Source organism: Leptinotarsa decemlineata, unplaced genomic scaffold, assembly GCF_025532065.1.
Source record: "Leptinotarsa decemlineata unplaced genomic scaffold, Ldec_3_MD MMD2_tig00026282_RagTag_RagTag, whole genome shotgun sequence".
In the NCBI taxonomy this organism is placed as follows: domain Eukaryota; kingdom Metazoa; phylum Arthropoda; class Insecta; order Coleoptera; family Chrysomelidae; genus Leptinotarsa; species Leptinotarsa decemlineata.
In genome coordinates this window covers 4527866-4552730 of record NW_027412668.1, presented here as the reverse complement: position 1 = coordinate 4552730, position 24865 = coordinate 4527866, and the positions used below count along the sequence as shown (strand labels likewise).

At 35.9% G+C, this 24865-nt stretch overlaps 1 protein-coding gene and 1 long non-coding RNA gene across 2 annotated transcripts; both read right to left on the bottom strand.

The window, feature by feature from the left end:
* Positions 1-6848: 6848 nt before the first annotated feature.
* Positions 6849-7788, bottom strand: LOC141484753 (uncharacterized). The gene is made up of 2 exons (XR_012466779.1): positions 7571-7788; positions 6849-7514 (listed from the first exon to the last, which is right to left on the bottom strand). It is a non-coding gene; the product is annotated as an uncharacterized lncRNA (long non-coding RNA).
* A 622-nt stretch (positions 7789-8410) lies between these two features.
* On the bottom strand, positions 8411-9933 carry LOC141484621 (uncharacterized). The gene is made up of 3 exons (XM_074179658.1): positions 9416-9933; positions 9135-9356; positions 8411-9078 (listed from the first exon to the last, which is right to left on the bottom strand). Exons 1-3 carry the CDS (start codon positions 9584-9586, stop codon positions 8764-8766), a joined length of 708 nt encoding a protein of 235 aa, XP_074035759.1. The 5' UTR covers positions 9587-9933; the 3' UTR covers positions 8411-8763.
* Positions 9934-24865: the final 14932 nt, after the last annotated feature.

The window sequence follows — 24865 nt, the reverse complement described above, 5'->3', positions numbered from 1 at the left end:
GTTTCTATTTCTATATTATCAATATGATTATTTAATTGTCTGCTTTCAAGTTCATGATATCCTGTTTTATTAGTAAATAACATGAATTTTGATTTATTACCGTTTAATTTCAATACATTATAACTACACCACTGACTTATTTTTTGTAGTTCACTATTCATTGTATCTATCAAATGTTCCACATCATGTGCACAATAATATACAAGTGTGTCATCAGCAAAAAGATGAATTTTACACTTGTCTACCTCATTAACAATATCATTTATATATATTAGGAATAAGAGTGGTCCTAGTGTACTGCCCTGAGGTACTCCGTTGTTATTGACAATTTCACAGGACGTTACATTATTAAGTTTTGTTACTTGTCTTTACTATTTAGGTAATCTTCAAACCATTTATAGACTATACCGGATATTCCATAATTTCTCAATTTAAGCAGGAGTCTTTTCCTATTTACTGTCTCAAAGGCTCTTTTCAAATCTAAGTAAACTGCTCCTACATTCATATTTTAATCTGTCCACATTTTCCAGTCAAATAAAACACTTTGGACCGCTGTTTCGCAATTATGCCCAGTTCTAAAACCTGATTGATTTTCGCTTCTATATCGCTGTTTTCAGACATTTTGATAATATAGGTAGGTAATATGAAAACTGATTTTGACAAATAAAGCAATTAGTTACTTAGGTTAGAATCTAGGACAAACAAAGGAACAGGATTCTTGATTGAAAAATTATGGATTTCTATTGGTTGATAATCTGTATCGTTATGAAAAATCTGTATCATAATGGATATCATTATGAAACGGATTATGGTCATATAAGTGTATTGTTAGAGTACGGGTGTAGAAAAAAACAATTATTCGAGTGGATATGAAATATTTAACACATCACAATGCAGAAAATTCATAGAGTACGTGATGTAATATCTATATATAGCGGCGTTCCCACGAGGCGTTAATCACGACAGTTAACCACGCTAGTCAACTTTCGTTCGTGACACTCACGAAAGTGTGAATTTATAAAACGTTCACACGGTTGGGGGGTTCGTGCCGTTCACGCCTCGCGTTTCGACTAGTCACCATCAAACCAAAATACTTTTGGCTTATATATGTCATCTGTACCTTTTCCAGACCTTGCACTGTCCGATATTTTTTTTAACTCCTGACAGAAAGAGCTTCTTAAATTTTTGAATTTTGCTACAACTTCTTTTGGTCCAAATCCAGAAATATTTAATTCATGACTTATTCTCTTAGCTGCGGCGACTCGTAAATCTCTATCACGGTATTCCTCCAAACTTGGATCATATAACACCTTTTCCATCGAATATAACTCCAAAAAAACGCGTAGTTTCACTGTCGTTAAACTTAATAATGCCACGTTGCTGTGACGACATCTTGGCTTCACGAACGGTATATCACGACTGAAAATCAAACAGGTTTGATCTATCCACGCTTGAGTCGTGCGCCGTTCCTCACGAAAGCAAGTTTAACGACTATGCGTTCACACAGAAGTGTATTTCACGAAAGCGTGGTTCACTGTCGTGATTAACGCCTCGTGGGAACGCCGCTTATATTTTCAACTGAACCTTGAATGAATATAAAGTAACAGAATCTTAAATGTGGTAAGGTAATTGGTTGAAATCATTCAATCCTCTGAAAAACAACGATTTCATAGATTGCTTTGTTTTTGTCCTGGAAATGTGGAATTGATTGGCGGTTCTTGTGTTGTAGTCATGAATTTGATTATTGTATGTAATGAAGTTATCAGAATATTTTGGAAATAAATTTCTGGTTATTTTATAAATAAATTTCATACTTGAGTAATACAGTCTATCTGCCACATCATACCACTTGAGGGCACTCAGCATGCATTGAATGGGAGTGTATCTATTACATTTTAAGATGATTCTTAAACCTTGATTTTGCAGTTTCTGTAACTTCTGTATTTTGTTTTTATCTAAAAGATAAAGCAGAGTGGAACAATAATCAAAATGGGGCTGTAAAATGGTTCTGTAAATTGTTATATTTGAAAATATGGAAACTTTCGATGAAATCCTGGAGAGAAAAAATAGTTTTTTTGATATCTTTTTACAAATATAGTCACAGTGTGCATTGAGTGTTACTGATTCATCCAACACGAAGCCTAAATACTTGAATTCTGACACCCATTCAATTTTGTCTCCCTCCACTTCGAGTTGAAGCTTTTCGTAGTCAATTGATTTCAGTTTATGTTTCTAACTAATTATCATTGAATTGAATTACTATTGAGATAATTTTTGAACCAACATAAGGCTATTCCATCGATTCCATAATATCTCAATTTACGAACTAACATTTGCCTATCGATAGTTTCAAATGTCCTCTTGAAATCAAGGAACACTACTACTATGAATTTATCACTATCGATTTCATAGTATTCTCTAAAACAGGGGTCTCCAAACTTTGAAGCCTTCGGGCAATAATAATTTTTTCAGTTTGTTCCAAGGGCCAATTTCTGCCCTTAACTATATTTCTAGACTACGCACTTTGCGACTAGATAGTCGCAAAGTGCGTAGTTGAAAAGATATTAATTTTATTCCGGACTTTTGCGCACCCCTGTATAACTATTAATGAAAGAATACTTTGAAGTATTCATACACTTGAGAAAGCTGCTATGCTAGCGAAACATGTGATTATATTTTTTCAAATAAAGTTTGTGGAGATCAAATCGGGAGGTGTAGTTTTTGAAATTACTATGGATCTTCATCAGAAAAAAAAATTGATAATATAAGTTAGTGGACTAGCTATCTGACTCGCAAGAGTTGATAGATCCAACTGTCGATTATAAAACTCGTTATGACCCTTCATGGCTTTTAACCACACGAATCCAAAGATCACGGGTATAGAAAAATCTCCCGTCGCGGGCCCTCTTCTCTTCGACATCATCATCAACGCCGCATTCTGTTCGCATACACCGACTCGAGAGGCCTCAAGCTCGGCTACCTAGGGCTTCGCGGGCCTTGAGTGGCCATTGTGCGCGTTCTAGTACCTTTCCCCCCGGCCCTCCGTCCCATTGTCACTTGGAAAAAAAGAACGCACTCATCTCGATGAAAAGCCCTAATGCACTATTTACGCTGGTATTGTTCGAGATTGTGCTGTCACCTGCGATACGATGGGAAGAGGTTCGGAAATTTTCGTTACGTAAATGCGATCATGTGCGTGTGGATACAGGGTGCTATATGTTCACGAGCGGCTTCCTTTTCTCCTTTATTTTAACGTATTCCAAAAACACTATTGTGAGATTTTCACTCTCACAATAAAGTGTTTTTGGAATACGTTAGTTATGGATTTTCATCAAGTATCGGCCGATTCCATCATATATCCTTTATTTTACAGACATATTTTTTAAATTAACACACTGGATGGTTGGGTGTTTCGGAAAAATTGAAGTATCTAAAATCTTTGCTTTCCGGGTGGTACTCTCTGTCGCTCGGTAAAAACACTGGAGCTGTGTGACGTACTTTTTATACTGAGATGAAAAATCATCCCAATTTATGTAAAAACGTGACCTTTTTTACACGCTTTATATTAGCTTCACCTGTATGTATGTATGTTTGTTTGTAACTCTCAAGCTCGGGATATGTATTGACAGAATTATCTGCATTATTGCTTGATCTATTCGCGGGCAGATGGCGCTGTACGCAACCTCATTGATATTTCTTGATCTATTGCTCGATATGTTTGCGGACAGTTACGTACGCTGTACGTAACTGTCAATTATTTATTGAGCTATTACCGGGCAGATGCCGCTATACATAACCTCCTTGATATGTTGTTCAAAAGAAAATCAAAATAAAAAACATATTTTAAGAATTATAAGTTTTAGCGAAATTTTGTACGGAGCGCGAGGTTCTGAGTTCTATTTGTGACGGCTGCCGGACATACAGCCTAATTTTAGTACTATTATAAGAGAATACGTTGAAAAATTATCATTTTTCACATTAAATACTTGTTACATTATAATGGTTACTAGGTGACCACTATATCCAGGTATCGAAATAACCAGCTAGGGTTCCGTCAAAAAATCCATGCTCAATTAGGGTTCCATGGCCAAATGAAGTTGAGAACCCCTGGTTTAAAGAACACGAATCTTGAAAAAGACGTATTATTTTCAAACGTTCAAGAGAGTAGATTATATTATCTTTCAATGGCTTTTGACACATTGGAAATAGATTAATTGATCACCAAAAATCTCATAATCCATCAAATGGAATGAGATAATTTCTCAAGTGAATATCCTTGAAAATAGTATATTATTATTTTTTATTCCTACATACAGGGGTTAGGTTAGGTTAGGTTACGTCAAAAGTGAGTGGGTCTATACATACAGGGGTAATCAAGACTCGAAATTTATGTTGTAAAGAATGCATCTCATATTTCCAAGTTGTTGATTTTGAAACATGTTGATCACCAAATATACAATTTTGAGCCTGTCCATTGAGACATGTTCTTCCAAAGAAAATGAGTTAGTTCCTGGATTGTCAACCACAACTTTGGTAAACCACACAGTTAATGAATAACCTATATATTGATTGTTATTTTCAAAACAGCTTTATTTTTAGGACATTTTTTTCCATCTCAAATATTCTAAAATCTTTTTGATTCATAGATGAATGTTGTGCTTGTTCTTTTCCATTTTTGAATATAAAACCGCTATATCATCCTTTGAATATGTGTTGGCCTCAAGTTAATTCGTAGTTTTGAAAAATTGTTGAGATTTTAACCTCACGGAAAGAAAAGAGCCCGTTCTATATAAAAAATTACCGTTAGTATTTCTGTTTCTGTTCGGGTCGTCAAAAGAGGCAAAAGTCAAAGTGAAAAGCGCTTAGGTCGCAATAAAGAGCGCGGCCTACAAAGGGCATTAACATAAGTCCACAATGGTCGTCGGGCTGAAAACTCTTAGAGTTCGACAAGAGTACTCCAAACACCGTGGAGAGGAGACCCCCTCGTACCCATCTAGAGTGCACTGACACGGAAACTTATATGCCATTGTTTACAGCCTTTTACTTACATGTTCCTTTATACTTCGATATTTTCCAGAGAGTCGACTCGTTGGTTAGTTTTTAACGAACGTTTGAATTGATGGACAGGAGACTTGGCAAGTTTGTTTGAAAAAAATAACAGTAGTGTCTGGATTCTGTTAGAATCCTCCTCAATAGAGCGGACTGTAAAAATCGATTGCGATATTCTCTGTCAAGCTATTATCGTACAATCGACAAATATAAATATGTTTACAAAAAAAAAATTGTGAACAAATGTATAAAACAACGCTCTTGGTGGTTGTTTATCTCTCTCTCTCTCTCTCTAATTTTACATGTTCCTTTATGCTTCGATATTTTCCAGAGAGTCGACTCGTTGGTTAGTTTTTAACGAACGTTTGAATTGATGGACAGGAGACTTGGCAAGTTTGTTTGAAAAAAATAACAGCAGTGTCTGGATTCTGTTAGAATCCTCCTCAATAGAGCGGACTGTAAAATTGATTGCGATATTCTCTGTCAAGCTATTATCGTACAATCGACAAATATAAATATGTTTACAAAATAAAAAAAAAATTGATAATAACTGTAAAAAACAACGCTCTTGGTGGTTATGTATCTGATATCTGACAGGTTGTGACGTAAGGTGAAATTCAACTTCCGGATTCTGCACATCCTGCAGAGTACCAACTTAATTGTTCTGTCAAATACTTCTAAACAAGTAGGGAACCAGATAAACTTGTGCCTACTCTTTCGTAGGTGGGTAAAGCAAAATATCCATAATTTGTTCTCGTCTTTGAAGATTTAACATTTTCGTAGATTACTGTCGCCTCTGACATGTTACTCACCATTTGTGGAAAGTGTCAACCGATCATCGTTTTTTATTCAGTGAACCCACAACCGCCAAACCTGAAATCTGCTGCAAAACTCAAGCATTTTATACTGTATACTATTGCAAAAAAACTATTCTGTTTTATTTTAAAAACAAAGCTATAAATCCCTTGAGAGGATAGACATTCAAATTTTGCTAAGAAATTAAGAAAATTATGGTCTTACATGCACGTTCTTTGAGTGGTTTGAATAATACTAAATCAAGCAAGAAAATAGTTAGTGTAGGTGTTTCTCAAGGAAGTGTGCTTAGGCCTCTAGTCTTCATTACTTATATGAATGGCAATGAATACATTGTCAATTATAAATTCATTCCTATTTGATGATGACACCTTGCTAGCTGTCAAGAGATGTCACTAAAATTATATCCTGAGCAACATTTGTAATAGTCTTCCTGATATACATAAATTGAAAATAAATATAAGGAAGACCAATGAAAAAATTATTACAAGGTAATATAAATATAATTCATTAGATATTGGTACAATCAACATTGAGATTCATGGTGATCCGTTGAAGTTGTTGATACTTTTAAATACTAGTGCTTTATAATTACAAGACTTTGACCTAATTGGAAAAATTATTAATTCTGACAAACCAGGTCGATTTGGAAAAACAATTTTGAAATACAATATCACTTCTAAGAACGGTTATTAATAAATATGTTGATTACTGAAATTTTATGAAAACAAGTTTAATAAAAGTGAGTGGTCGTTTAAAAAAATGTTTATTTCTGACCGGGATATTATAAGCTTATATCGTCATAGTTACGCTATCAATAAAGAGGGTCATAACTCCCTTGGGACATTATAGATTTTATTTCTGACCGGGATATTATAAGCTTATATCGTCATAGTTACGCTATCAATAAAGAGGGCCATAACTCCCTTGGGACATTATAGATTTTATAATTCCCTCTACCTTTCACAAGTAAAAATAAATAGAAATGAAAACTGAACCATATTTTATTTATTCACGTCATTACAAATAATAAATGTACAATTTTGAAATGTTCCCTGAAAATTACTTCCGCCACTGGAAACAATTTCTTCTTTTGTATGGCTGGAGCTTCTGTTCACTACAGTCGAGGTACTTACCTCTTCTGATGACAAAGTAGACAACATACGCGCCGTTTTATTTCTCAATTCGATGCTATCCTCCAAATACCCCTCCGCCACCGTGGAACTTTTCCAACCTCCGTGTCTTTTTAAGTTAGTCATAGTTGCTCCTGCATTGGCTAGAGCAGTAGCAGAAGTGCGACGAAGGCAATGTCCCGTATAGGAAGATGAGTTTGGCAATCCTAAATATATTGCGATTTTGCTGAGGATTTTCCCAAACATGTTTTTTCCAATTGGCTGAGATGTACATTTATTTTGTCGGAAGCTCAAAAAAAATCGTTCAATACCTTTAGGACGCAAAGACATATAAAGTCTTAATGAAGGCAAAGCGGAGAACTCTTTTTCATCCACAACTGTAAATTTCTTCGATACACCAGTTTTACTTTCCGGTACGTTCACTACCATAACGGAATCCCGGTCCTTTATATCCGATATCTTCATATTCAAAAGTTCCTGACTTCTGCATCCTCCAAAATAACCCATAATTAAAACAACCTATAACCAAAAAAGGGAAATAAATACACACAAAAAGGAAAATAAGAAAAAATTACCTTATTCAATAAATGAATATCATTAGGAGCGTCCTTTAGGAATCTGATAACATCTTTAGGAGATAAAACAGCAGGCTTTTTCGGCTTATAACTCTTACTCTTCCGTTTCGAAAAAAGCCTGTAGTTCATTGAACTTGGTGATATCTCGTTTCTCATGTATAGTCACCATCGATTTTAGCATTGACCATTTAGTCCATAAAAAATTCGGACTATACGTTTCTGACTGAAACGAATAAAGACAATTACTACCAAATCTACCGAAAAACATAAAAATACCTTACCAGTTCCTGAAAATATGCCAGAAATACAGTTTCAGTGACATCTTTTGGCATAACATTTTACCGTGTCAGCCAGTCCAGATATATCTTGTATTCTTTTCGGTGTACGGCTTCACTTTTCGATGAAATTAATGATTCTCTTGCTTGTTCAGCTTTTTTCAAAATATCCTCCATTATATTTGGGGTAGAAAACACGTTTTCACCGCAAACACAGCTTGATAACAAAGTTCTGTTTATAAACAAGTAACATAGCAACAACCTAGCAACAAGAAAACTCTACTATAATCAACGGTACCTGATTCAAATATACCGGGAAGGTAATGAATTGGTACATTTCTCCGTTTCAAAAATGAACAAAATTTTATTGAAATCGGTCAGAAATAAAATTATCTATGTACCACGGGAATTAATGAGCCTCAATAACCTCAGGCAATTGCTGTCCCTCGGGCCAGAGGCCCTCGGGACGCAAACTTTGCCATCGGTAATTAAGGCCCTCCTAATTCCCTTGATACATAAATAACTATTATAATTCCCTCTACCTTTCACAAGTAAAAATAAATAGAAATGAAAACTGAACCATATTTTATTCATTCACGTCATTACAAATAATAATGTACAATTTTGAAATGTTCCCTGAAAATTACTTCCGCCACTGGAAACAATTTCTTCTTTTGTATGGCTGGAGCTTCTGTTCACTACAGTCGAGGTACCTGCCTCTTCTGATGACAAAGTAGACAACATACGCGCCGTTTTATTTCTCAATTCGATGCTATCCTCCAAATACCCCTTCGCCACCGTGGAACTTTTCCAACCTCCGTGTCTTTTTAAGTTAGTCATAGTTGCTCCTGCATTGGCTAGAGCAGTAGCAGAAGTGCGACGAAGGCAATGTCCCGTATAGGAAGATGAATTTGGCAATCATAAATACATTGCGATTTTGCTGGGGATTTTCCCAAACATGTTTTTTCCAATTGGCTGAGATGTACATTTATTTTGTCGGAAGCTCAAAAAAAATCGTTCAATACCTTTAGGACGCAAAGACATATAAAGTCTTAATAAAGGCAAAGCGGAGAACTCTTTTTCATCCACAACTGTAAATTTCTTCGATATACCAGTTTTACTTTCCGGTACGTTCACTACCATAACAGAATCCCGGTCCTCTATATCCGATATCTTCATATTCAAAAGTTCCTGACTTCTGCATCCTCCAAAATAACCCATAATCAAAACAACCTATAACAAAAAAAAGGAAATAAATACACACAAAAAGGAAAATAAGAAAAAATTACCTTATGCAATAAATGAATATCATTAGGAGCGTCCTTTAGGAATCTGATAACATCTTTAGGAGATAAAACAGCAGACTTTTTCGGCTTATAACTCTTACTCTTCCGTTTCAAAAAAGCCTGTAGTTCATTGAACTTGGTGATATCTCGTTTCTCATGTATAGTCACCATCGATTTTAGCATTGACCATTTAGTCCATAAAGAATTCGGACTATACGTTTCTGACTGAAACGAATAAACACAATTACTACCAAATCTACCGAAAAACATAGAAAATTCCTTACCAGTTCTTGAAAATATGCCAGAAATACAGTTTCAGTGACATCTTTTGGCATAACATTTTTCCGTGTCAGCCAGTCCAGATATATCTTGTATTCTTTTTGGTATACGGCTTCACTTTTCGATGGAATTAATGATTCTCTTGCTTGTTCAGCTTTTTTCAAAATATCCTCCATTATATTTGGGGTAGAAAACACGTTTTCACCGCAAACACAGCTTGATAACAAAGTTCTGTTTATAAACAAGTAACATAGCAACAACCTAGCAACAAGAAAACTCTACTATAATCAACGGTACCTGATTCAAATATACCGGGAAGGTAATGAATTGGTACATTTTTCCGTTTCAAAAATGAACAAAATTTTATTGAAATAGGTCAGAAATAAAATTATCTATGTACCACGGGAATTAATGAGCCTTAATAACCTCAGGCAATTGCTGTCCCTCGGGCCAGAGGCCCTCGGGACGCAAACTTTGCCATCGGTAATTAAGGCCCTCCTAATTCCCTTGATACATAAATAACTATTTTCCAGCAAATATAATGTTCATCCTTTATTTTCTGTATGTAATATGTCGTAGTCCATACTGAAATCGTGGTTGCCTTGATGATTATAATTTGTAGTATTGTTGATAAATATAGAACCTAATGTGGTCATGCAAGGCAGAAGCTGTTTGTAGACGCTAGTGTCCTGACAATACTTCAGAACAGAACACATCAAGTAGAGAAAATACGATCCTGAGTTGAAAGTCCTCCGTTATCTACGTTGAATGAGTTATTTGTATTGGAAAAAGAATTTTTGAAATAAATTTTTCCATTTTCGTGAGTTATAAGTTTTATAATGTGTGCAAGTACAATTCTAATGGAAGTAACGTCTCCAAAAACTACTGACAAACAGTTGTGGCAAAATTAAAATGAATGACTATAATGCAAGTACTTTTCATATAAGCTCATTTATAATTTCACTGAAGGGTCCATTCTAAACAGATTTTCCAACATAATCGAAGGTACATCAAAGACCACAGAAGGCCGTGCATGTCATATCGTCGATGCGGGTGGAGGGCGAGGGATGCCATACGTGACCTAACAAAGCCCATCGAGCCAGCCGCGATGCTGATTTAATGATGTCTTGTTTTAATTGCTGACAAATTGGCAATTGCTGCCGCGTCACGAAAAACACCGCTCTTCGCTCTCTTGACGCTCTCCTCCGGCCTTTTGTTTTGCGACCGACCCTCGCGTTTGTTCGCTTTTCTTGTTCCCAATTAAATGTTTCCTTGTTTTCCGTGCGGAACTTGTAGGTTTCGAGGATGCGAAGGAACGGCGAGGTGGAGTTTCTAGAGTGCTCTGGTGGCTAGCTTCGTCTTCTCGGAGAGGGCGTCCAATTAAAATTATGGAAAATACGTCGTTTTTGCATTTCAAGAGATTATTTGAACTACTGCTTGGGTTAATAATAATACTAATTATGTTTTATGGTGACAAGGCTTGAACAAGTATATATCTTAAGTATGAAAAAAACGTTTATCAAAGACTAAAAACACTCGAGAAATCTTATTTTCTATACTAAAAAACGATAATAAATATTTTCTTGGAAAAGCAAGGTTTTGGCTTTCTATGTCTGCATCTTTATACATAATCTTTCTTTCCTAAAAATCATCTTTCCTAAAAATATACCCGTTTCAATTTAAAATCAACTCCTGTAATAATCTCATCTTCATATTCCTCAGTTACTGAACTGAAGTATAGGAAAGTAATAGATGAAATATTATTTAAATTCTTATATAGAGTCTTTCTTGAAGCTCTTCCTATCTTCAAATTTAAATAAAACAAAAGTGTGTGTGAGATTCATCCAGAGGAGTTGGAAGAAAATCTATTTCGGACGAGAAACAGTTTGAAACAGTGAATAATAAATAATTCACAGAGTTTACAACAGTTACTCATGCGAATACTGTCTCAAGAACTACCGTCCAGAAATGCCTCAGAAGAATTTAGTTTTACTCTTATAAACTGAAGATATTACATGAACTAAATGAAGATGACCCGGACAGAAGAATGTAGTTTTGTGGGCCAACCGTCAACCGCCAAATTGTGCTTTACAGGCATAAACCCAAATGTCATTGCTTTTCGAGTTTGAAAGCCGTGGATTTTTGGAATTTCTTCCTGACGTTTCGCTGGTGCGAGTGGCTAGCTTCTTCAGAGGTTTAACCATCATGGTTTGCTGTCAGATGACTACCTTTTAGGCTTCGTAAAGTGTATTTATGCCTTGTCAGGTAATCAGTTGTATTTGTACCTGCATTTGTACCTGTATTCGTACCTGCACTTGAACCTGGAACATACACAATCTTGCTGCCTGTTGTCCTGTTCGTTATTCTCGAATTCCTTAAAATGGGATTCCATATTTGATTGAGGTTCACCGCTTCTTCCTTTCTGTTAAAATTATCCATGTGTTTGTGGATCTCTATTGTCTCTCGTACCAGTCGGCTATGGTATCCCTGGTTGGGGGCAATTAGCTCTGTGTTTTCAAACAAAATTCTGTGGTCTCCTTCACTCAGTGCGTGTTCTGCCACAGCTGACTTGTCTGTTTGGCCTAGTCTGCAGTTCCTTCTATGTTCTTTTAGTCTTGTTCTCATGGACCGTTTGGTGGTTCCGATATATACTTTTCCACATGTGCACGGAATGCGATAGACTCCTGCTGCTGATAATAGGTCTCTTTTGTCTTTAGTCGACCTGAGGCTTTGTTGTATCTTCGTCGTGGGTTTGAAGACTGTTTCAATGTCGTGTTTGCCCAATAGTTTTCCAATTCTATCCGTGACCCTAGGGACAAACGGTAGATATGCGCGTGCAACCATCTGATCCTTTTTCGCTCTCTAACCGTGGTGCCCCTCGGTCTCATGGCTCTTCTGGTCTCGGAGGCACTGTATCCATTCGATCTCAAGGTCACTTCCAGGTATGTTCTGGTTCACATATTCTCCGAGCCCGTTCCGTTAGAGTGGAGATAACTCCTCTCTTTTGGCTAGGATGGTGGTTCGATAGTGCGTGCAAGTATCTATCCGTGTGTGTGGGTTTTCGATACACTTTGTGGGTTAGTCTGGTACCAAATCGTTCTACTAGTACAAACTCGAAAAGCAATGACACTGAAAACCTCAGCCGTGAAAGTCTAAACCATTTTGTCATAAACCCAAATATTTTTCGAGAAGGTCACACTCAAACTTCTGAGAAAATAAATGTCTGGGCAGGATTATTGGTTATTCATATTGTTGGCCCCATATATCTGGAGTAAAATCTGACTAGTGACCTTGAAATCCTCATTCGTCCACGAATTCAATAACATTATGGCCAACATTCATAATGAATTCGAAAATTCGGTTGTTTTCCAACAAGATGGTGCACCTCCACATTTTTCTTGATAAGGAAGGGATTGGTTGGATCAGACGTACCCAGGCATGTGGGTTGGAAGGCGCGGTCCGTAGGAATGGACTGCTCGTTCATCGAATTTGACCCCTATGGATTTTTTAATTTAGGGCTATATCAATTCGAAAGTTTGTGTTACAAAATCTTAAACAACACGGGAACTCAGAGACCAATTGCCGAAACTTGTGCTAGCAATACACCAAAAACGTTTCGAAATGTTGGGAATAGGTTTGAAAATATACCGTTTCAGAATCTGATCGTTCCATGCCATGCCCTTGTAATCAATACTTATCGGTGTTGCTAATTCTTTACTTCCCCCAATAAACATGTATTTCAAGAAGTATGACATAGTGTAGCGAAGTTACGAAATTCCTAGTCCCAAAGTCAAGGTTATTGGATATATAATTGAAATACCTTTCCAATATCTACGCTGATTTGTGATTCTCGTTCCAACTTTTATATCGGTCAACCAGGTAAAGGAGAAGTAAAGGCCGTTAGAAATACCATTACGAACACATTGAAACATAAAACCCTCTAGGACATTCACAAAACTCCCGATATAATCAGTCGTCCGATTTTCACACACCGAATTATTTCCACTGACGACTCGCCGAGAAAAATCTAAGAAACACACCAGAAGAACGTAAATAACGAGCGCGAATTCTTCCGGTGAGTGCTCCGTCATCGGGACTCCCGCGGCTCGGCCGACGTGGATGAGCACGAACAAAAAGCGGCCCCCTCGAAGTCGAGCGACGTCCCGCCGCGCTACGCCACTGTGGTCCGCGCTCCCACACGACGCAGCGAGCTGAGAACGCTCCGTCGCGAATTCCCATGCAGGGAATCGAATTTTTCTGCGGGGCAGTAATGATATGAGTATGTGACAATACGGAATCATTTCGGTGGAAGACGAATTGGGAGCCCGCGGAGGCACTCCAGAGTCAAGTGTCGCTTATGGGGGGTATTTCTTGTTCGGGGTCTTACTGGATTTTGTACCGATTCTTTCAATTCAAGTTTATTCAATATAAAATATTCTACAAAGCGGACGTAAAAAAATCCCCTTCCCGTAACTGTTGAGCGTATCAGATGTCAAGGTCTGACAAAGTTTATTTAAAAAGACACCCTTTTTAGTACTTTCAATAAGAAATCTAATACATTTTGGAAAAAATTTCTCTATGTAAATACATCCATTCGATATTCAAATAGAATCCATTATTGAAAGCTATGGACATGATCAGGGAAAGGACGTCCAATGGATATCTATAAATCGTTCATTATGTGACAACGTGAAAATGGACATAAAAGTACATTCATAAAATGCCCTTCGACATTTGAACATGGACATCGTTCTATAGACATGATATGACCTTCAGACGGACATCTATAAGAGGCACATTACTTATCCATATCATATGAGCATAAAATGGAAATTTATTGGATGTGTTCTCAAGAAAAATTTAGGGGTGTCGCCAATCAAATAACATATACTTTTTCAACATAATGTTTATGAAAAATTGAATATTCTAATAATTTATTTTGAATCGCTAACTTCACCAATCATTGAAACGGCAAGGATAGAAAACAACGTCAAGATAACAAAATAAAAGAAGAATAGGAAAAGAGAAGAAGAGTTTCCCTCGATAACCATAAAAATGAAATACGTGTATATATGTGGTTAGTCTATATACAAAGATGTAAATATGCTGAATAGTTCGTTTTTTTGTTCGTTGTGAGGTGAATCTATTATTTGAGTTGATAAAGTAGGAAAGTGGAGTTTCAAACATTGACTGCAACTGTTGTAAGATGAATGTGTTGATATGTTCATTTAATAATTGTTCTATTCTGAACAGGTGATTCTAAAGTTTGGCTTTTATTATTAGTATTTCAATAGTACCTATATATTATATTAATTTTATTGTTGACTGAAGAGAAAATGTATTTTTATATTATTGTACTTCAATATATCCTGAATGTTCAAATTTTTGGTTTCACATGTTAGGCTCATTTATTCATTCACCCAATTTGTGAATAATCTCGTATTTGTTATAATCTCAACAAATCATCAATGAATGTTAAATATAATATCCATATACCCCATAAAATTAACAGGAAATGAAAATATGTCATAATGATTGTGAATGAATATTTAATCAAATAAGAGTCACAACAGTATTGTGATTTCGATATCAGTATCTTCATAAGTTCCGTTTTGTCCAGTTAATGTCCATAGATGTTCAACAGCCCTTCCAAAAAATTCAAATGAAGTCCATATCATGTTCAATTTCTGTCCATGACAGTTCAACTCAAGGTCCATTACAATACTTGTGGTCCATTTATCGTCCGTTTACGATATAGTATATGTCCAAAATAGGTCCACTTTTGATGAATATTCAATATTCTTTGGATGTCTATATTGGTATTCCATGGATATCCATGAGATGTCCATTGGAAGTCCGGGGTACATCAATTGACGTCCAGTGGATATTTGTGCAGTACACTTCGGATATCCATTGGACGTCCATGAAAAAGTTTGCTGCCGTCGGATTTAATGTACTGCCGATTGCGGTACCACCCGTTTGTTCGTTAAACTGGAAATAAGTTGATATAATCAGTGATATAAACAGTGAGAGAAGAGGGCGATTATATATGTTGGGAATACTTTGCTAAATTAGCCGAATCGTGTCCTTGATCGGATCTATCGTATATACGGACACTACGTAGACGCTCACCAGTATGTCTCCAGGACCTAACTTCATATATCTACTCTTTTCGATGAAATGTCCCGATTCTTCAATAAATGACTGAGTGTTTCCTATGAATGGCTGCAGTAGGGTTGTCAAGCATTTAACCAGCTCATACGTTGGTGAACCTATCGCATTCACGATAGGCCTAAGTGCGGTACATTCATTTTATAAATTGTTGGTAAGCCAAATAGACGTGGCCAAAAGACTTCAGATTTTTGTGGGACCTCGTCTCTGTTCTCTCCGAGACTTGAAGAACGGATAAGAAGATTCGTTTTTCTCAAAATCCTGGAGGTCGAGTCCCAACTGAGTCTTTGGTATGTCCCTGGATCGGTTATGGCGACAATTCTCTTATTATAATGCTTCGTATTACCACATCGACTTTGATAATATCTACCGCAGTAGTAGACGAAACATCAGACTTAAAAAGCTGCAGACCATGGCCAAATAACCCAAAAAATTGCTTCGACACAGTTATCTCCGGCTGTGGAAATTTACATCCTTTGATCAAGTACTATTACGTTCTTTAATTCTTTGGGTGAAGATTCACCCCGTGAGGCTAACATAAAGTTTTGGGAAAGAAATGAAAGTCGACTAATATAGTCCCGATTCATCGTTATTTACTTCCGTCAGTTGGTTTTCTTTTCTATTTCCCGCAAGGAGTTTTCTCACCGTCGATCTCGGTCTTCCGGTAACAAGAGACGATGGCCGAGATAGAGGCACGTCCCAGGAAGAAAGGAAGTAATACGCGTGTGAGGGCGCATTCAAATTCATCTCGCGGAACAACCCTTCGCACTCCTTCACCCCGACGTTTGGGCAGGGGTGTGCGAACCTATGAATATTATATTATCGCGAGACGTCGCCTGTTTGTTCGAGATTCTCGACGACGACGACGAAATTAAAATTTTTAGTATTTGTTTGCTTCCAGTCAATAACGGAGTCATTAGAATCATAATGGAAATGAATATTCCGAATGTAGTTTACCGAGGGATTTTTCGTGGTTCGATGCCTGAAACAATTGAATATCGTCAGGATCAAATTTCAATATTTCGATTGGACTTGAAATGAAATGGTTATTAAAGGTTCTTTATTTGACGAAATATATACATAGAGAAAGAGGATTGTTTGGATTAACAAACAATAACAAAAACCCTCGCATAAGCATCGCTAAGGAATTGTTGAATGACGTCAACGGCGATGCAGATTTGCATAAAAGGGTGACAACTGGTAACGAATCGTGGCTATATTGTTATGACATCGAAACCAGAGACCAATCGTACCAATGGAAGAGCCAATACCAAAAAAACACGCCAAGTTCGATCAAATGTCAAGGTTCTGGTCACTTGTTTGTTTCGATTACCATAGCATAGTGCATCAGGACTATCAGGAATTCTTGCCACATGGTCGTACGATCAGTAAGGTGTATCATCTTGAAGTTATGCTCCACTTACGAGAAGTAATACGGAAAAAAAACGTCCGGTATTATGGAAAAACAATTCATGGATTTTGCACCACGATAATGCACCTGCTTACTCGTCATTGCTTCTTTTTGGCCATAAACAACATCGTCATCATGCCTCAGCCACCGTATTCACCAGATTTGCCCCCTGCGACATTTTTCTGTTTTCAAGATTGAAGAGACTCATGAAAAGACGGCGTTTTACGACTATTGAAGAGATGAAAACAGAATCGCTGAGAGAGATCAAGAACATACCAAAAACGCTGGAAAAAATGCTGGCATAGGTGTATTATATCTGAGAGAGACTACTTTGAAGGGGACAAAATAGAAAATGATGAATAAATAAATATTTTCTGAGAAACGGAAAAGCAGATTTTTTTTAAACAGATAAAACCTTAGTTTTTGAACAGATTACTTTGGTTGCTCCAATCATGTTCCAATTAGTACATCAATAGGGCAGAGAATCAATATACCTAAATAATAAACAATTTATTTTCCAGCTTATTTGTATCATTACCTACGTTGAAAAAACGTGTGTTTCAATTTTTATGCCCTATTTGCCTAATAAAATATGAACATTTATTAACTTGGCCATCTTATTTAGTCTTAATATTAATTTTTGTATTCTTCAAATTTTTATTAGAGCGATCAAAAGTTGAGTTGGTGAACTACAGAATTGATCTTTTTTTGGTATCTATCTCTCAGTTGGTTCTGTCAAACAACATTTCTAGAAAGCTATCATGATTCAGGAGACCATTCGAGCTTTACATTGTATGTGGAATTGACAGCCTTCACACTTCACGTAGAAAAACAAACTGGCAAATATCTATTTAGGTTACTCAAATAAAAAGTGTAGGCATTGAAATGAATAATAGTTTGAAATACCTACGTATTTCATTTACTGCAAATAAAACGAGTTTCTTGGCACAGTATATTTGTAGCTATCAAACAAATAACAAAACGAATTATCCCGATAAAACAGACATTTGAGAGAAAATTGTACCTTTTGAAAGAGTCGCACAGAAAGCGAAGCATTTCCCGTCTGTATGTTGGCAACACTAGTTGATGCATCATAGAAAGTGGTAGTTGACGTATTGAAACGGAGGGGAAACGCATGAAAATGCTATTCATTTGTTTCTTACTTTTATTCTCATTTACGATATGTCAACTGTCAGTTTTGATGTATTAATAATCAGTTCTGGTGATTTGAAAGTTTCTAAAAATGTAACAAAACGATTAGTTTCACTAGTTTTTTCGAAGAGGGTGGACTTTCGCCTCGTTTCATTTCCTGTAAGTAGAGGCCGTCGACGACGGAATGTGATTAATTGTTGCTAAGTAACCGACAGGAGCGCGGGTCAAGTGGAACGCCGTAGCGCTGTCGCTTCCCCCAGGAATCCCTTTTCCTGCGATGTTCTCTCCTGCAACCTGCACGATCCGATGATATTGCATTCTTCGTGCAATTAGTCGCATTCATTATGAGATTTCGCAATTAGTACACGGTATTCATCGGTTCAATTGTCAGGCACATTGACGTACAACTGTGGATAATGGCAAGTGAGTATTGAATGTTTTAGATTTTCATTCTTACATGGTACTGGTTAGTTCTTGGGAGAACGGTTTATTGTCTTTGTACTTCTCAATCTTTATACTTCCGAGGAAAAGACGAAAGCGATTAAGTTATTAAGTAAATTATTTGCAAAGTTGTGTAGATCATGCTCAGAAGTTTCTCTCAGATACAAACTGGAAAAGGCCCATTTAAAACAACTACTTCCAAACATATCTGATTTACATGACAATCACTATTTCCAATTCAGTTTGTACCCCAAACATTCGTAAGTTTCATAATTTTTATGAAATTACAATTGTATATGTTAAATTTATAATTTGTAACAATAACATGAAGATTAGATGGATGTTATTGATGTTTGAGAACAGAGAAAAGTCGCTAGGTGCCAAATTTGGAGAATACAGTGGATGGTAGCAATTTGAAGCCCAATTCATGCAATTTTGCCATCGTTTTCGTTGATTTATGACACAGTGCTTTGTCTTGATGAAACAGTACTTTCTTTCTTCTTTATTAAGGACAAACACAAGCGCTACAGGACATTAAAGCTGAAACAAACATCTAGCCAGGATAAATTTCGGAAATGGTCTTAAAGATGCTCCCACGCAGCAGATCGGTAACACCAACCTTTGCGCGACTTATAGATTGTCCCTCAACATTTATCGGTAATTCAGGCAACAGTGAAATTAATTTGTGCTGAGAAGATCCTAACGGAGACCTTAAGGTGACTGTGTAAATTTCTGGATTGGTTAGGTATAGATCCAGAAGACTAGCTTATTCTCCATTACAGTCAGGAATCCTGGTTGGTTCATTTATAATTGAATAAGTCTGCTGCTTATTGCAAAGGCCTCAGCTTCGCGACTTTGTTCGTCGTTAGAGCCATTCGATATTGTGGACATTGAGGTCACCGAAAATGGGGCCGTTTTTCCGCGATTTCGTCCTTCAAATAATCCAATAACGCTATGCAATAGTCTGTGTTGCAGTTTTTTTCTTTTTCAAGATAGTCGATGCATATTATACCATATGTTTCCAAAAATACGCATCAATTGCGTCTTTGGAGCGTCCACTGCCTGCATTTTCTCGGTTTTCATTTCACCTCATTTGAACCTCGCGAACCACTTCTCAATGGTTGATTTTACTGGTATAGTCGAAGTAACCGATACAGTAATTCTTAAAGCTTCGGCGAACTCAAAGGCCAAAAAAAAAACAATACAGAGGAATAATGCCGCTACGAATTAGTCCACGTGGACTGAATAATTGGTGGTTCATAAAACCAAGTTTTATGATTGGCTGAAGAGTCATAAAATTTAATTTGAAGTCATGTTACGGTGACCAATAGAATGTGAGGATGGTTAGAAGAGTCGTGTTGTCAATGTTCAGTTCAGGAACTGATCGCGATTTGAGATTTGAAATTCGATATTGGTGCAGTTATAATTACTTGAAATTTTTGTGTTTAAAATGTGGCGTCCTTGGACAAGTACTAATAGTAATAACGAGTGTGATAAGAACGCAGACTTTTTCCTGTGTAGTGATTCCAATAGCGCTGGTGAACAATGCGAAAAAGAGATGCCAGTGATTAAGATTCGCATGCATTTGAATATTGAAACACAGAGAGTATGTTTCAATGTATATAATCTACATATCAAGTTTGGTTTCGAGGGAAAAAAACTATTACAAGCAACATCAGATTTGACCGAAATTCCTTTCTCAATTGTACGTAAAATAGTCAAAAACAAACCTTATGAACGCGAGACGCGATTTGATGTGGGATTACGAAAAAATTTAGATATTCGTCTAATAAAATCATTGAAAAAAACAATATACGACTGTTACAAAAGTAATGAGATTCCTACAATTGAAATCATAAGGAAGAAATTGAATACTTCCGGCTATAACGTGAGTTGCTGTGACAAAACTCTTCAGAATTGGATAAAGAAACTAGGATTTAGATTTAAAATTATAAACAAACGTCAAGCAGTTATGGAAAGCAGAAGAATAGAGGAATTGCGTAACAAATACTTAGAACAAATAACTAAATATAGACAAGAACACCGGCAAATCTTCTATTTGGACGAAACTTGGTATGACACTCATGACACAGTTACGAAAGGGAGGATTCATGGTTCGAGAATGTGTACGCCTAACATGTCTGCAAACAAATGATCGCGACTAATCATTGTGAATTGCGGAGGAAGTAAAGGATGGGTTCCGAATTCTTTGAAATTATGTGGAAATAAACTTGAGGACTGCAATGTTGACTATCATAAGAACATGGAAGCTAATCTTTTTTTCAGGAATGGTTTGAAAACACATTGATCCCAAATTTGGATGATAATAGTGTAATAGTTCTTGACAACGCTTCCTATCATTCGCGACAGCTCATCAAAGTACCGAATAAAAAGTCGGAGAAAAAATGAAATACAAAGTTTTTTGATGGATATTTGGAGGATAACTTTACCAAAAACCAACTACTTGAAGTTTTACAGACAAAAACATTTGAAAAAGTGTATGCCCTTTAGAGTATTGCTGAAAAGTAGGAACACACCATATTGAGACTTCCCCCAATTTTTGTGTTTTCAATCACATCGAGTTGATTTGGGGAAAATTGAAACAAAGCATCAGGCGTAAAAATAATTCTCCAAAATTTGATAAGAAGGTGATACAGCTAGAAGTATCTAATATTACCGAAGAAGACTGGAAGAAAAAGATTAAAAAAGTAATTTCAGTTGAAGAAGAGTATATGGAGATTGGACACTTCCATATCATTGCTGGAAATATATTCATTATTGATTTGAATAACGACAGTGATAGTAAAACGGATAATATGGAAGAGGGATTATCAGAAGCTTTCGAAGAAAGTTAGTGAAGTGTTTTTGAAGCGATCGTTTGTATATATATATATATAATATATATATATATATATATATATATAATATATATATATATATATATATATATATATATATATATATATATATATATATATATATATATATATATATATATATATATATATATATATATACAAGCCACCAGCAGGAGCCGCACATTTGTGGTTTCAGTTGATAGATTTTGTTTTTGTGGCACCGTGCATTTGTATTTCTATCTTTTGGTAACCAAGTGTTGCCCATCCTTACATTTGGCTGCACCATACTGATGATGGGCCAAAAGCCCGAAACACGTGTCTATGGTTTGCCACTTTCTTGAGTGATATGTCCGATTAATAACTTCTATTTCTATATCAAGACTAAATTCTATATCTGGCTGAATAGCCAGAAACACGTGTCAGCGGTTTGCCCACTTTTATATTTTTATATGAGTGCTTGTCCAAAAAATTCCTTCTCATTGATAATACCATATTCACTCAAGATCCCATCTTTCATATATATATATATTACAATGTAGGTTTTCACGGATGGTAGAATATGATGTGTTGTTTTTCCGGGTGTTCATCCGTTGTGTACTATTCGATAGTCGACGTTTCGCCATCATCTCAGATGGCATTATCATCATTATAGTTACACCTCTCGAAGCGAAGCAGTAACTCGTCTTGATAATGCCATCTGAGATGATGGCGAAACGTCGACTATCGAATAGTACACAACGGATGAACACCCGGAAAAACAACACATCATATATATATATATATATATATATATATATATATATATATATATATATATATATATATATAAATAAATAATATAGTTATTGTGATTCTTATATAATCAGAAATTATTATTGAATAACAAAATTAGTTAGCTCCCTAACTATTTTATTAAAGGTGAACTGCTGGAAGGTAAGGGGTACTATATCGTTTACTTGAACTATACAAAATGCGAATAATGTTTATCAAGCCAATCCTTGGCTTCAACAGTATTTTTTTCGCGCTCTTTCGCTCTTTCAACACATGAAAATTCTTTTTATCCATTTTCTTTCAAGTAACAAAAGTGGCTTCACTCAAAAAATGTTCTATCCTATTAACTAATAGTCCGACAACTGTGTTATTTGTACACGTGTCTTTCGAAGGTTAGGGTTGACACAAAATCATATGGACTTTATACTAGTAGTGCCACCTGCTATTGTATATCGAAACACGTTTATAAGTTTTATAACCTGTCAATTGAAAATTTCACATTAAAGTGTTTTTCGAATACGTTATAATGGATTTTCATAAAGTTTAATTATATCTTTGCTAAATAATTATTTAGTAGACGACAGACATATGAAGACGAAAACAGCACACGTCATCGTAAATAGCATCCCCCTTTTCCGAGAGATTTTCAGCTAATAATATTAGCATTTCGCTATGCCAACGGGCGCATCGTCGAAAGATGAGCCTGCTAATACCGGAATAATGCCATTATTCCAGTAAATATCGACTACGAGAAGTTAAACGGGGCTTAGTCAATATTAAAACAACCCCAGACTCTCGCAGGTTATATTCCATCATCTCCCTATTCTCCCCTGATAATCCTGCAATAATCTTTACTGTGTCAAATTGCGCAATATACCTGCCGCTCCGGATCCGGTTTCCACGGGGATCGGGATGGGAAGATTTTATTCGATTTTCGTCTCGGTACACGGGTCTGAGAATTTCAGGTGTTTCAGTTGGGAAAGAAAGTTTTTGGCTTTCTACTACTCCATCTTGATACAAAAAACAAGGATGAGGGAATATTCCAAGGAAAGGAAGGAAGTAATCAATTTTAAAATAAGTAACTCTATACATGGATGTGTAGATCATGCAAAGAAGTAACTTTCAGACACAAACTGAAAGAAAGTCCTCCTGAAACAGCTACTTTCATATAAACATTGAATTACACGAAAGAAAAAATTTCTTTCGAAACAAATACTTCTATATGAACACTGAATTATACAGAAGATACTTTTCTCTACTCAGTTTGTATTTCAAATTTTCGTTGTGGAATAAAAATCAGATATCATTCACATGAGTTCTACTTTAAATGAATGGTAATAAATTGCACTTAGATGGAACACTGTCACCCTCACTGGTATACACCGATGTTTTCGCCTTAAGACACTTGCCCCAAGGCTTTTCAGAACCAAATTGGATAACATTATAGAAAATACACACAGTTCATTCATGAATTACGATTTTTTAATGTCACGGAATAAGCTTGATGTGCTTATGTCATCGATGACATCGTAATATCATTCATTCACCTATTTGATTTAATCCCAGCCAAGAGGAATCTAAATTGATCTGAAGGGGTTATATTTTCAGGAGTGATTAATTTTTGGGAAAGAAAGTTTTTGGCTTTCTACTACTCCATCTTGATACAAAAAACAAGGATGAGGGAATCTTCCAAGAAAAGGAAGGAAGTAATCAATTTTTAAATAAGTAACTCTATACATGGATCTGTAATCATGCAAAGAATTAACTTTCAGACACAAACTGAAAGAAAGTCTCCTGAAACAGCTACTTTCATATAAACATTGAATTACACGAAAGAAAAAAATTCTTTCGAAACAAATACTTCTATATGAACACTGAATTATACAGAAGATACTTTTCTCTACTCAGTTTGTTTTGTATTTCAAACTTTAGTTGTGGAATAAAAATCAGATATCATTCACATGAGTTCTACTTTAAATGAATGGTAATAAATTGCACTTACATGGAACACTGTCACCCTCACTGGTATACACCGATGTTTCGCCTTAAGACACTTGCCCCAAGGCTCTTCAGTATCAAATTGGATACCATTATAGAAAAAACACACAGTTCATTCATGAATTACGATTTTTTAATGTCACGGAATAAGCTGGATCTGCTCATGTCATCGATGACATCGTAATGTCATTCATTCACCTATTTGATTCAATCCCAGCCAAGAGGAATCTTAATTGTGTTTCAGTTCAATTGAATTTTTCATTTGTCAGAACATAAAGCACATTGAAAGCACTCATTAGGCACTTTTATGATATTTTAATCTAAATATAAGTAAGTCAATATAAATGAAATTAAAACACGGAGTTCACTTTCTGCAGAGACGGGTCTCTGAAAAAACTGTTCTTCCACAGACATGAAGGCAGTGAAAAATGCAATGGTAACAATAATCTATCACGACAGTGTATCACTTTCTCCTATTCGTTACGGAATTGAATCAGATATCATGGACGGGATTGTTACACAATATATTACATGAAAGAGGTAAAATTCCACCCAGGTAATAATAGTCAATGTCTTTATTATTTCCATGCACTTATTAGACACTTTTATGATATTTTAATCTAAATATAATTCAATATAAATGAAAATAAAAA